The 13,708-nt window shown below is 39.9% G+C and overlaps 1 protein-coding gene across 7 annotated transcripts in view; it reads left to right on the plus strand.

Moving 5' to 3' along the window:
* Positions 1–13,708, plus strand: part of LOC107047867 (uncharacterized protein CG43867) — a 77,572-nt gene that overhangs the window by 6,173 nt on the left and 57,691 nt on the right. For all 7 annotated transcript variants that reach the window (XM_015270742.1, XM_015270748.1, XM_015270744.1 and 4 more), the window contains exon 2: positions 2,863–4,010. In XM_015270742.1, coding sequence (XP_015126228.1) covers positions 3,135–4,010 — 876 coding nt within the window. In that variant the 5' untranslated portion in view covers positions 2,863–3,134. The remainder of the gene's footprint in view (positions 1–2,862; positions 4,011–13,708) is intronic.

Below are 13,708 nucleotides of genomic sequence, written 5' to 3' on the forward strand. Positions count from 1 at the left end.
TATGAAAATTGCACACAAACGAGAACTGGGCTGCCTATGAATACGTAATGTTAGTGGAATTAGAAATTCCTGGGGTGATAATCGAGTTTGACTCAGTTTCGAAATTTTTTATCGTAACGAAGCAGAAGGTAATTATTAACAGGTTAATTATAGGTAAATGACGTTTTAGTTCAACTGATAATCCGTTAATGTTACTGATTTCAAAGTAGACATTTCTTACTATAATATTGATGAATTGGTGCGATTGACCATTTAGGAATTGTATAAATGCAGCTGTAAATATGCCATCACGAGGGGAAGATAATATGAAAATTGCACGCGCACAGGAGTTGGGCTGCCTATGAATACGTAATGTTAGTGGAATTAGAAATTATGAGGCTGATAATTGTGTTTGACTCAGTTTTCACATTTTTAATCATAACGAAGCAAAAGTCGATTATTAACAGGTTAATTACAGGCAAATGACGTTTTAATTCAACTGATAATGCGTAATTTTCACTAATTTCTGTACGCGAAGACATGAACGTTTGTACGTTAATATTATAGACATTTCTTACTATGATATTCATGAATTGGTGCAATGTAAGAATTCAGGAACTGTATAAATGCAGTTGTAAATATGCCATCAAGAGCGAGAGATAACATGAAAAAGGCACAAACGGCAGCTGGGCTACCTATGAATAGGTGATGTTAGTGGAATAAGAGATTACAGACTTGACAATCGACTCTAACTCAGTTTCTAAATTTTTAATCGTAACGAAGCAGAAGACGATTATTAACAGGTTAATTACAAGCAAATGACGTTTTGGTTCAACTGATAATCCCGAAATGTCACTGATTTCTAAATGCTAACGGAGGGTTCTTGACACGTGTAATAACGAACTCTCTTTTTCCTGTTTCTGTAATTTTTTCCATCACAACGAAGCATAAGATAATTATCTAGCGATTACTTACAGACAAATGACATTTTAATTCAACTGATAATCCCCTAATGTCACTGATTTGGAAATGCTAAGGAAGGGCTCTCGATACGTGGAATAATCACAAAATCGATAGAAGCAATGAGGCTTGAACTCCAGCTAAAATAATGCAAATTCAAACCCGGCACTTGGCATTGATAATATCAAGGATCATAAATCAGCTGATTAATAGTACAAACTTGGTAGTCACTGAGCGTGAGATTAGGCGTCGTCCTATGTCGCAAGAGGACTTGACCTTCGTAATGTATCCACAGTTGCGTCATTGTGAAATACCAATATGGGTGAAATGTAATGGATCGAATTACTGGTTCTCCGGGTATTTTAATTTCCGGACAGGACAAGCACTGATGATTTTTTTCATTTTTCATTTTCATTCCACGTTGGCTTGATGATAATTTGACTCCTCTGGGATTAAATGCTCCCGTCGTCGCTGATTGCGACAGGTTTAATCTCCTCATTAATCGTACAAGAATTTTATTTATATTTCAAACGACCAAATAGTCTCATTGAGTAATAACAGGATCAAATTACTTTCCGTTGTCTCTCTCACTCGTGGAATTGGCAGCAGTCCAATAAGTCAAGATACAGTGTCGTGGCATCCACTGGCAAACTATTCCCATAATCAACTGTTCGTAGAATAAATCTCCTCCATCCACTGAAAATTTCACCAGTTTCCAGGCAATTAATGCCAACAAGTTTATTTGCAATGGCCGATACAAACAAGAAACGGGCAACTGTAGTCCACCTTTGCATATCAGAATGTCTAGCCGTTAATTTCCTGTCAATTTCCTTGTGCACAGTACCGGCGCCAGGATTTTAACATCACTGGACGTGATGAAAAGCCCATATATGTAGTTCAGCCAGCCTGAGGAATAACTCAGTTTAACGCCGAGTTTCGAACCTGGTGTATAGCGTCTCAATTTATCACGGCTTTCGCTCAACAGAGAAATGAACTTTCCCCCGTCGTATCTTTGATTTTGATTTGTCAAGTGGAAAATTTATCTACTCCACTCGAACAGAATAAAATTGTGAGCAAAGATAAATCATCAAAGCCAAGAATAATTCCAGAATAAATAGACATCTACCGTTTAAATTGAGTTTCGACGCTTTTTGCAGTATTAGTGCACTTTCTTTGGCAGAATTTTCCGGTACATCGCTTGGTAATTTTTATCAAATTATAGTTTCACTGAAATTTCAAGGAATTTGGTTAGTGAAAATTCACAATTTTATGAAAAATCAATGGAAACTGTAAATTTCGGTTCAATTATTCATGAAAATTTTCAATTATTCCATTCAAAAATTCAATTATTCCATGAAAATTAATAAAAATCAGGAAAATTGTGGTAAGGATGTTCTCAAATTCGCAATTAATTGAATATTCGGCCGAATTTTTTCCTAAATATTCATCTTTTAATTGAAAATCCAAGAAATTCAGGCAATTATCATCTTGTTGCTGTTGAAAAAATACGCTGTTAAAAATTTTTGTCTGCAATTTCCAGTATACTTTTTGGAAATTTTCATCGAATTTAATTACCATTGAAATTTCAAGAAATTTCGTCATTAAAAGTTCAGAATTTCGTTGGAAAAATCAAAGAGAACTGTAAATTTCAGTTTCATTTTTCTCTGAAAATGAGTAGAAAACCAGAAACTTCCGGTAAATATATTCTTGAATTTACAGGACAGTGACACTGAATGTGATTTAGGGGGACAAAATCATGAAATTTCATTTTTTTTCTAACAGTGTATAAAATTCCAATGAAATATCAGGGAAATGTGAAATTTGATGTTTGTTTCTGCTCACATAAAATTCAATTCCCCTCAAATAAAAATGCATTCTCAACAGTGTGTCCTAAAAGTCGTGTTTATTGATTTCGCCTTTCAGGTCGCAACGGTGCGCCTATATCCAGGAAAATCGTTGGTTGGTAGAGCGTCCAATCTGAATCCCAGCAATATCTCGAAGGAAAATGGGGTCGACTCACCGTAAATCCGCAATAAGAGCATCAGTATTGAGGCTAGTGATGGTGGTATCAGTCGATACTCCGTGACTCGTCAAACCCAGCTCCTCCAAATGCCCCTCAGCTTCCCCCAAATGAACAAAGTTTGATAACTCAACGAATAATGCCATCGAGAATAGTGAGTTGAGTGGGAGGGGTGATGGATGACATACGTGGCTCACCGGCTGGACGCCGTTTGTCTCAGATCCTGGATCCCATAGCCCGTCTCACCTCAGATTTTGGCTCAAATTCAGCGCCATGCAGTCCACGATTAGGAATGTCATCCCGGAATACGAGTGCCGAGTCATCATCAGCACAGGAGAGTCCTAGATTACTACCGAGGCATCGATCTGGCTGTAGTAGACAGCCACCAGTGCCACCACCGCGGCCCCAGCGCAATGACTCGCCCATTCACTCAAGAAATTTGACCTCAACATACGTCAACCTGCCCTGTGACAATTCCCACATCGGTAGACGAGACAAGCCCTTCACAGACAGCGTAAAGAGTAACATCGGTTACGTAGAACTCAGGGACAAAGGTGTCAGTGATAAACGTAGTAATTACCGAGGACCAGTGCCATTTACATTCACCTCGGAGTCCAGTGGTCGTGTTGAATACGCTGACAAAAGATTTTACGCCCCACGAGCCGATGACTTTACCACCTACGCTAATTTCGATAATGAACCACACTCGGAAACCTCATCACCGATATTCGAGTCTGGCCAGTCGACAATGGTGTCCAATGTCGACAAAATACTCTCCTCATTTGCCAGTAACAAACAGCCATTTCGGAGGGGTTCAATCGAGCGTGACATGACGTACACCTCGTCGTTATCTGCTGCCACATCCACAAGTGACGAGCAGAGGGAGCGTTTTGATCGTCCAACTGCGTACTCCTCGTCCAAGAGCTTTGACGCCGGTTACTCAGCCACCGTTGAGGAGCTCAATTGGCAGGAGAGGTGTCTTGAACTTCAGCTGGAATTACATCGTAGCAGGAGCCAAGCTACTAGAGTACGCGATATGCTGCGGGAAAAGGTGAGTGCCAGCATTACCTTGCCTCTTTATAAGACCATCGTTAAAATGAAAAAAAATGACTCATGAATGACTCGCTGGTCGAGTTGAAGCGAGGGTTAAACGAATGGTGATGAGTGTTTAAATACTCATCTACGGTCTACGATCTTAATTTAGTCAACCCGGCCGTTACCGAGGGGGGGTAGAGTGGAAAAAGGCAATTTGAGCGCTATCGCATTCCCTGGCTCTTCCAATGTTTTTTAAAACACTTTCCAGCTATCTCGGGGGTAAGTACTCCGGCCCTTTTTTCCTGATAATCTTTTCAGCTTTTTCTCTATTTTTCTTGTTTGCCTTGGGTTCTTCTTCTTTTTTTTCTGTCGTTCTTCGTACTCAGGATTTCCCGTGGGGAGCTATCACTCGGATATTCGATCCGTGACAATGCCGGGAACGGTAGTACTCTGATCCCTGGCCCGCTTCGGGATTGCCACGCGCCCTCTTCCTCCTTGCGGCTGACCGTATGTCTGGCAGTTCTCTTTTCCTCCGGTTATCCCTCATCGCTATTGGATAACAATGGGAAGAATTCTATGCATCGTACTGTCGATGATGGCCCGTTCACGGGAAGATTCGTACTTCATTATATGCAACATCACGCGCGGTGGACGGTTAATGCCTCTGCGGCAGATAAAGCACGCACGTGCTTAGGAGGAGAACACTTCCATTATTTTTCCATTGACTGCCAGAATTTATTAAAAATAGGGGATAGTTGGAGGGAACTGATAGGCGTGAGGGGTGTAGAGAAAAAAAAGGTTTAACTTTCGGGGACATGACGCTCTAGTGAGTGCAAACTGAAACTCGATGATTTGGGCAACAATTTTCAGTGTTATTATCACAAATTTCCAATGACACCGACACTAATTTGCAGGGATCATCACTATTTTCAAGGAACCCATATCTAATTTTTGGGAATCTGTCACAACATTCCAGTGGTGAAAATCACTGGTGATTTCGGGGTCGTTCTCGTTAGTATCTCTGGATTTCTGGAAATCAGGGACATGTTCCTGAAAATTAGTAATATATCCCTGAAAATCAATAGTATATTCCAGCGAGAGTGTTCGGGGTTTTTTTTTACTCGCCTGGAGTTGGCGTCCAAGCCAAAAGCGAGGACAGGCCAACCACACGAGTAGAAAACCCCATGGCACTACACCGTTAAAAATTTTCGTCTCAATTTTCCGTGCCAAATTCCGGAAATTTTTATCGTGTTCAAGTTCCACGGAAATTTCAGAAAATCTTGTCATTGAAAAATCAAATATTCCATTGATTTTCTGTGCAAATGATTCAGAAATCAATAAAATAGTTGATTTTTCAGTTCAATTATTCTGTTAAAATTCAGAAAAATCAAGAAAATCGAGGGAAAAATTGAAAATTCATGTCATTTTGTTTCTGAATATTCATGTGCCACTGAAAATTCAATTAAGTTGTGCAATTTCCGTCTTAATCCCACTGAAAACTCATGAATTTTCGTGAATTCTTTTTCCCTAAATTCGATTTAATGTCACTCTCATGAGAACTACTAATAATATAATATCTTCCATGAAATTTCAAAAAAATTCCCACAGTGCACTCATAGGCAATATCTTCCCGTAGTGGTTTTCACTTTTATGAATTTAGGAAAGGGCCAATACCAATGCCCGGACGAGGGAAGCCAAGGGACGTGCGGAAATCGATATTTTCGCCACAAGGCCGAAAGAACCTTTTCCGAGGAATGCAATCACTCGAGTCAGAAAGGTTGTTTTCGACCAAGTGAAGACCATAACTTTATTTATTAACGACTAGTGATACCGCGAGACATTTCATGAGACATCACGAGACAAAACTTTGGAGAGATGATCTCGGTCTCAATGAACATGGAAATCTTTGCTCCCGTCTCAGGCTCAAAATGCGCAATATTAACTCCTCTCGTGAGGACTCCGAGTCAATTTATTTTATCTCGGTTTCCAGTCTTTCGCGTTTTTTATATGTAGGAAAACCGAAACGAGACAAACCGAGACACAAATCGAAATTTTATATTAAAAAACACGAAAAACTTGAGACCGAGATGAGATAAATCGACTCGGAGTCATCACGAGAGCAGTCGATACCTCCGTATTTCGAGACTGAGACGAGAGCAATGATTCCCGTGTTCGGCGAGAACGAGATCATCACTTCAAAGTTTTGTCTCGTAAAGTTAAAGTTTTGTTTTGTGTGATGAAAAATTTGTTTTCCTCTGTGCAACTTCAAGAACAGTGATATGCCCAATTTGCCGGGCATTGTTCTTATTCTCATCATTATTATTATTATATTCCCTTATTAATTCCAAAACTGTTCTTTGTGCGCCCTTCAATAGATGAAATATTCATCCTAAAAATACAGATACAGTGCAGTGGCTGTACGTTACCGCCAAAGTAACACCCAAGTATACCCCCCTTTTTTGCGGCAGTGTGAGTGTATAGAGGCGTGAAACAGGAGTTCCGGTTAAGAGCCGGGGCCGCTGAGTATCGCCTTAATCTTCGTTAGAAATTCTAATTTGCAAGTCGGCAGTGTGTCGAGTAAAGTCCCACGGAGTCGGTGTAGCCCTACACCGAGGGTAAAAAAGACGGTTTTACATATTTTCATCCTGATGATGAATAAAACTAAATGAGTTTCAGCGCGTACACCAAATTTTCGTGTTTTTAATTTTCTCTCTAATACGCGTGCTCCATGGAGTTTAATTAAAAGCACAAAATTGCCGTAATATTCGCAAATGGCGCCTTAATTGCCATCACCGAGGATGTAATGTATTTTGAGTATCAATTTTGTAACGTATGGGGAGTATATGTGGGGTTAAGTACAGTGGCATACGCCCACTGGTGTCATTAATACCGAGAGGCATGAGCAAGGACCAGCGAATAGACTGAAAAGCTCCTGGGAGCCATATCATTCGGTCACCCGTTACATTACCGTGAAATATCAGCTATTATCTTGATTTGTACGTACCAAGTGTGTCCCTTACCGCCACCGAGGCGGGATGCTGTGGGGGGAGCCGTTAAGTTATCATTTCTATTACGATCTGTATTATGGTATTTCTTGAGCTGGAGCCATTCTCCTTCTTCATGTCTTGGACTCGTTCTCGACGATGCAATAGGTGATACTGAGCACTCAATGTTGTCGGTGGATGATGCATCGGTGAGAATGGGACATCCTGCTGCTCCGAAGATTGATCGGTTGAGTGGTTCTCCCTTCGTATCAGTTTTGGTGCACCGAGAGGAGTCGGGGGGATTTTTTGGGAGGGGATTTTCGGAATAATTTTCGTGTGACACTGTGATTTAGGTGCCGAGCGATAGCAAGGCGTAAACAGAGAGATGAACGGTTCTAGTTTTCAGTAAACATCTCTGAATTTCAGAACTCTGTGCACTGATAGAAGGGATTAGTTGTTGTTAACAAATGGAGTTATTGGGGGCTAGGGTCTATTCGGTCTCACCAATGTTCATTCGTTAATAGTTGACAAATGCATATTTGAGGAGCCTTGTTTGACTCGACTTTCACCTTTCAAGTGAACCATTTGTTAACTAGTAATTAATATTTATTTGGGCATATTCAACTTTTTCTTTTGTTAATAGTTAACGAATCTCGTTTGGAATGAGTGAATCATTCTATCAGTGTGGTACGGAAATCTATGAGAGAACAAAAATCCTGGAGATAAGTAGAATTTTTCACGTATTTAAGAGAGTTTTCCGAAATATCAGAGAAAAATTTCTATTCTCAGTCGTTTTTAGTCCGATGTATAATTCAGTAGTGAAGTGGTAAACCGGTTTAAGTCGACTTATCTCCCAGTTGAGTTTTTGAAGAATATTTCCGAATCTAAGGGAGATAGCGAAATTTTTGTAATTAGATTTGTTGTAGCTCTCAATCGGCTCTACAAAAAATGTTATGACAAAAATTTTGTTACCTCTCTTAGATTCCGAGATATTCACTGAGAACTGGTCAGTAGTCAAAATTAACTTGTACCGTTTTACCACTTCGCTACTGAATTGTACTTAAATTGAGGCAAATTTTCTCTTATTTTGGGTTTTTAATTCATGAGCATTTTCACTCAATAGAATTCCAAAATTTTAAACAGCAGGGAGAGGAGAATTCAGTAGCGAAGCGGTAAACCGGTTTAAGTCGATTATGACTTTTGATGTGTTTTTGATGAATATCTCGGAACTTATAAGAGATAGCAAAATTTTTCTCATGACCTTTTTTATAATCCACAATTGGCTCTACAAAAAAGGTAATGACAAAAATTTTTCTATTTCCGTTAAATTCCGAGATATTCGTCAAAAACTGGCCAAAAGTCAAAATCGACTTAATCTGGTTTACCGCTTCGCTTCTGAATTGCCCATTAACTTGATTGAAAATTCAAGAATGTATTTACCGAAATTCCCCGGGTTTCTATCAATTAACATGGCACAATCGAACTCCACTCTAACAGCTTTCATTTTCTTCGTCAAATTGTGAATATTCATTGACGAAATCCCTTGAAATTTCAATGGAACTACGAAAAATTTCTGGCAATCTCTTTTCCTCTCAGCCCAGAATCCTTCTCATGTTCGAATTCCATTAGCATAACGAATTATTGAATACCCAGATTGAATGGAATTTTGAGCCATTGTCCTGGAGGATCGATAATCCTGCGGCCACACAATGTTGAAGAAACTTGTCTCCCTCCAGTTTCCAGAATACCCTCGACGTCTCAATCCGATCTTTTATGTTGTGCAGCGAAAAACTTTTGGACGGTTTTGCACAAAAAGCCCGTCGCGTCGAGCCAAGACACCCACCCATGGCTCGGATAGAAGCGAACGGTGTAAAAGAGGAGTAGCACGACAATATACTCCATCCTCGCGGGGCGACGAACAAGCGGCGCCCCGACGGCTTGGCGTCGTTGAAACTTCCTGCACCAATACAAGATAGCCTGCGGCATCACCAAAATATATATGTTGTTACTGCAGTGTTAAATACTGGTGTGTGAGCCGCTGTTTTATTGTAATCTCGGTCGGTTTATGAGTTCTTTTGGTCATTTAGATGTCATCTGTGTGAAGACTTTCGTCTCGGTGGCGGGCAGTTATGAATTGCAGCTGTATGATCTAATTATAATTTGTAATTCTCGGGGAGGGGGGGGGTTAATTATTGTCAAAGTGGTCCAGTGGGTTAACAAAGCGGATGGATTTATTCACCCGGATAATTATCACGTGAAGATATATTTTATTGCGCGTCATTTTATCGTGGAAAATGAAAATTTAGGACATAATATTTTATCTCATAGAGTCATAATAGAAAAAGGAAATAAAGATGCGCTTTCATAATTCTAATGGAGTTTCATCAATGTATTTGATTCTTCTCGGTGATACGTTGCAATCGTACACAATGAAAAAACTTCTTTCTTCTAACAAATCTTTTTTGTCACGAATCATATTACAAACTTCATAAACAAACTTCATTGTGAGAAAAGGAAAATCTGATATTAGTGAGGAGAGATATGCTGTTGTTTGCAATGGATTTTTCTGCGCGTAGGAAAATATGAATATAACGAGAATGACAGGTGCAATTTTCTCATCAACAGTGAAAACATGCACTCATTTACTTTTTTTTTACGAGTGAGCTATCGAGACTATCGCACAACCACACTAGGGGTTGGGCACGCAATGCTTTGAGTACACATTCGAAAACTTGGAGAATTAATGAGACCATTTTTTCCAGAAACTCAATACCAAAAAAATATTAACACTATTTTATTTCAACTTCTTTCCTCCACACAGGATTATTTTGTCTAGGATATTTTTTTACCAGAATTTAATAACGCGCCAGCGTTATATCTGAAATTACGTATTATCTGTGATTCCGTGATTAGGGCCCATTATCATGGTCTATATACTCAAAAATTTGGAGACATAACGAGAGCTTTTTTCCCAGAAACGTAATATAAAAAAACAATATCAACAATAACCCTAAAACCAATATTTTTAATTTCAACATGAACATAACGAGAGTGACAGGTGCAATTTTCTCATCAACAGTGATAACATGCACTCATTTAATTTTTTTTACGAGTGAGCTATCGAGACTATCGCACAACCACACTAGGGGTTGGGCACGCAATGCTTTGCGTACACATCCGAAAACTTTGAGAGATAATGAGACCATTTTTTCCAGAAACTCAATATCAAAACCAATATTAACAGTATTTTATTTCAACTTCCTTCCTCCAAATAGGATTATTCTGTCTAGGATATTTTTTTACCAGAATTTAATAACGCGTCAGCGTTATATCTGACGTTACGTATTGTCTTCAAACATGTTTTCTGTGATTCCTGCAGTGATGCCGGAGGGGTAGGAAGTGCCGAGATATTTTATTGTGTGTTTCTTTGTGACCCCATTGAGTCGCATAATGATGATATCCAGTATCTCCTACCATTCCTCCCCACAGAATAAGAAACATACGGAAAGGTTACGCAACCTGGCCGCAAGCGATATGCGTAAATCTCAGGGGCAGATGCGTCCTCCAGCGGAGGGTGAAAGTCGTCTTAGCGGAGGGTTCGTTTGACCTGACGTACGATAATGCTCTTGGTCCTGGGTAATGGAGTGACGTATGGTTGGCTTGATGATGGCGGGGGAATACTGTCCACTTGTTTATTTTGGCTTGCGAATTGGAGAGAACATCACAGAGAATTATATAAACGTTTCAGTGTGTTGAGTAATGTTCATTAGAATATCAAACGATTCAGGTTAAAATTAAAAGGGGAGTTGCTGTGTTTCGATTTTCCAGCCACGACATGGTACTTCACCGTGGGCTGTTGATGGATAAACAACTGGGGCTGTAAAAGAATTTCAGGACTGAAATTAAACGCGCCTCCAGCGACAATCGATATCACCCTCCCCAACAGTGGGAGAGATTCGCCTGAATCGTTATACTACGTTTCACTGAGCATTTTCGTTTATTTAAAATTCACATTATGAAGGGAAAAAAATTGAAATATCTGGAGCTCTTGTTCCCCATGCTGCCGAGTTATGATATTGTATTTCATTTTAGCCGACTGTTTTCATTAAAAAAAAACTCATGAGGATTTCTCATTTTTAATTAGAACCTGTAGTTTTGATTGTCCGATAAGTTTATGAAGTAGCGATTATTCATTCTTTATATTAAAACTGAAAGTGCTTTCCTGGTGAATGGGATCATGTTAAATACTTGGAAATGAAAGACATAAAGAGAGTAGTAAAGTTTCTGGAGGGTCACTGGAGGGAAAGAATGCTGGACTCAAAAACAAGGGAGGTTGGAGATTTAAAAAGCCATGGCGTAACAAACGCGAAATGGCGCAACAAAACTCATTTCACAAAACACCGGGCGTTTCGCTCCGTTAAATTATTAAACCCTCGTGTCGTATCTTACCGAGAGGGGAGAGAGCTTTCACAGTTCTTTCTGGAGAGATTCGATCAGGGAAATGGCCTGAGGGTACTTTTAGGTGGACAGAGAAAACGCTGGTTCATTAAATAGAATATTCTCTCGGTTGAATATGATTATAGAATAGTATCTTGGTTGAATGTCGGTGTTCTATTTTGTTCTGTTCTTCATTGACAATTTAGAGTGAGAAATCGTATTCAGCGTATATGGTGCAGTATTTTGCTATCGGTCACAAGGAAGATGAACCAAGTAGAAGTGAAGCAGGAGAAATATGAAACCATTCACTTCAAAAGTGAAAAGGAATTATCTTTATGACCTAAGAGGACTTCGGATAGACAGGAAAATCTGAAAAAAAGTTGAATCTAAAAAAAAGTTGAGTATCACTCTGGACTATGAACCTGATGATGGCTGCTTTTATAATGCCAAATGTCAACCTCAACCTGGTCGGTTTTTTCTCCATGTTATAAAATGAGAGAATCAACTGACACCTGATCCAACCCCAGCCTATCATATTGTCCAGTGTTTTATTATCGAGAACCTCAAAGAAGATTAATTCAGATAATTTATCACAACTTTCGAATGTCAGAAGAATCCAATCTTCCAGATGAACTAGCGCAAGCGATTCTCACTTTTCGTCCCGTGTACTGAAACAATGTTCATCCAAACATCAAATAATTCAGATAAAAATTGAAGCGAGATTATCCTGATGGTCTGCAAATACTTTGGGCTATAAACCTACTGAAGGCTCAGAAAGGAGACAAAACCCCGGACACCTGATCCAGTCCGTGCCTATCATATGGTCCAGTGTTTTGCTATCGAGGGAGCAAGCAAGATCAACTGATATAATTTATCATAAGTCTCGAATCTCAGAAGAATCCAATCTTCCAGATATACGAGCGTAAGCGATTCTCACTTTTTGTTCTATCAACCGGCGTCCAATGTTGCCTCCACCTTTTTTCCAAAGCCCCCTGAGCTTTCTCACTTTTCCTCAGCGGCAGACCCTTTCACGCTCGGCCGTCGTTTTCCGGGATGCTCTACATCCTATATTCTCACTCTCCAGCTTTCAACACTATCCTCGTTGTCAGAAGAAAATATACAGACAAGGGAGTATACGACTCGGTGAAACGAAGGAAAAGAAAGAAGAACGTCTCGAATAGGTAGCATCTCCACTATTCCTCCTCCTGCGCGACCAGCCGCACCAGAGAGTGCTTCGATAAGCAGTCAATATATATCTCAGTCTTCTTCTCAACCCCTCAACTCCATAGACTAACTCTTTTACTCTCCTTTCTCCCGTCGTCTTAGCTTCTCTCCGCTTTCTTCGTCCACTACTTCATCCTTTGTGCCCTGGACGTGCATCGAAAATACGCTGAGGCTTGCACCACTCAGAATTCCATTTCACTTCGGTTCGACCAAAATACGTCGTCTGTCTCCTCAACTTGTCTTTTTTATTTATTGCGTCAATCCGAGGACTTTCAGGGATATGATGTATATGTCATCCACAGATCTGTCGATTTTCATGCACAAAGATATTTGCGGTTGAAAGCATATCCATGAATTCTTTGAGAATATCTAGATCTGATTTGAAAGCGACAATCGCATTCACTGAGATTCGCCAACTTCAGCTGAATGTAATAGGCCGTGACTATTCGCACCATTGCGTGAATCACTCCCGTACACTCCATAAACTCCATGCATGCGTGAAGTTTGTGTGTTTCATGCAGCCGAATTTTCATACTGCTGTGTATTTCACGCAGTTGAAGTTTCATACTACTGTGTGTTTCACGCAGTTGTATTTTTATACACCTGTGTGTTTCACGCAGTTGAAGTTTTATACACCTGTGTGTTTATACACACAGGAGTGTGAAATACACAGGAGTATCTGAATACGACTGCGTGAAACACACAGGTGTATAAAAATACAACTGCGTGAAACGCACTGGCGTATAAAAATGCAACTGCGTGAAACACAGGCGTATAAAAATGCAACTGCGTGAAACACAGGCGTATAAAAATGCAACTGCGTGAAACACAGGCGTATAAAAATGCAACTGCGTGAAACACAGGCGTATAAAAATGCAACTGCGTGAAACACAGGCGTATAAAAATGCAACTGCGTGAAACACACAGGCAACTGTATGGGGCTTCAATTGAAAACCCGAGTTGAAGACCCGAGTTTGTAGCAAAGATGTCAGACAAGATATGAATGTTTTTTTGAGCTCAAACGAAAGAGCGGGTCGAGAAATGGCGTGCTAGGACCTCTAAAGATGGT

Source organism: Diachasma alloeum, unplaced genomic scaffold, assembly GCF_001412515.2.
Source record: "Diachasma alloeum isolate Michigan unplaced genomic scaffold, Dall2.0 Dall_scaffold_78908, whole genome shotgun sequence".
In the NCBI taxonomy this organism is placed as follows: Eukaryota; Metazoa; Arthropoda; class Insecta; order Hymenoptera; family Braconidae; genus Diachasma; species Diachasma alloeum.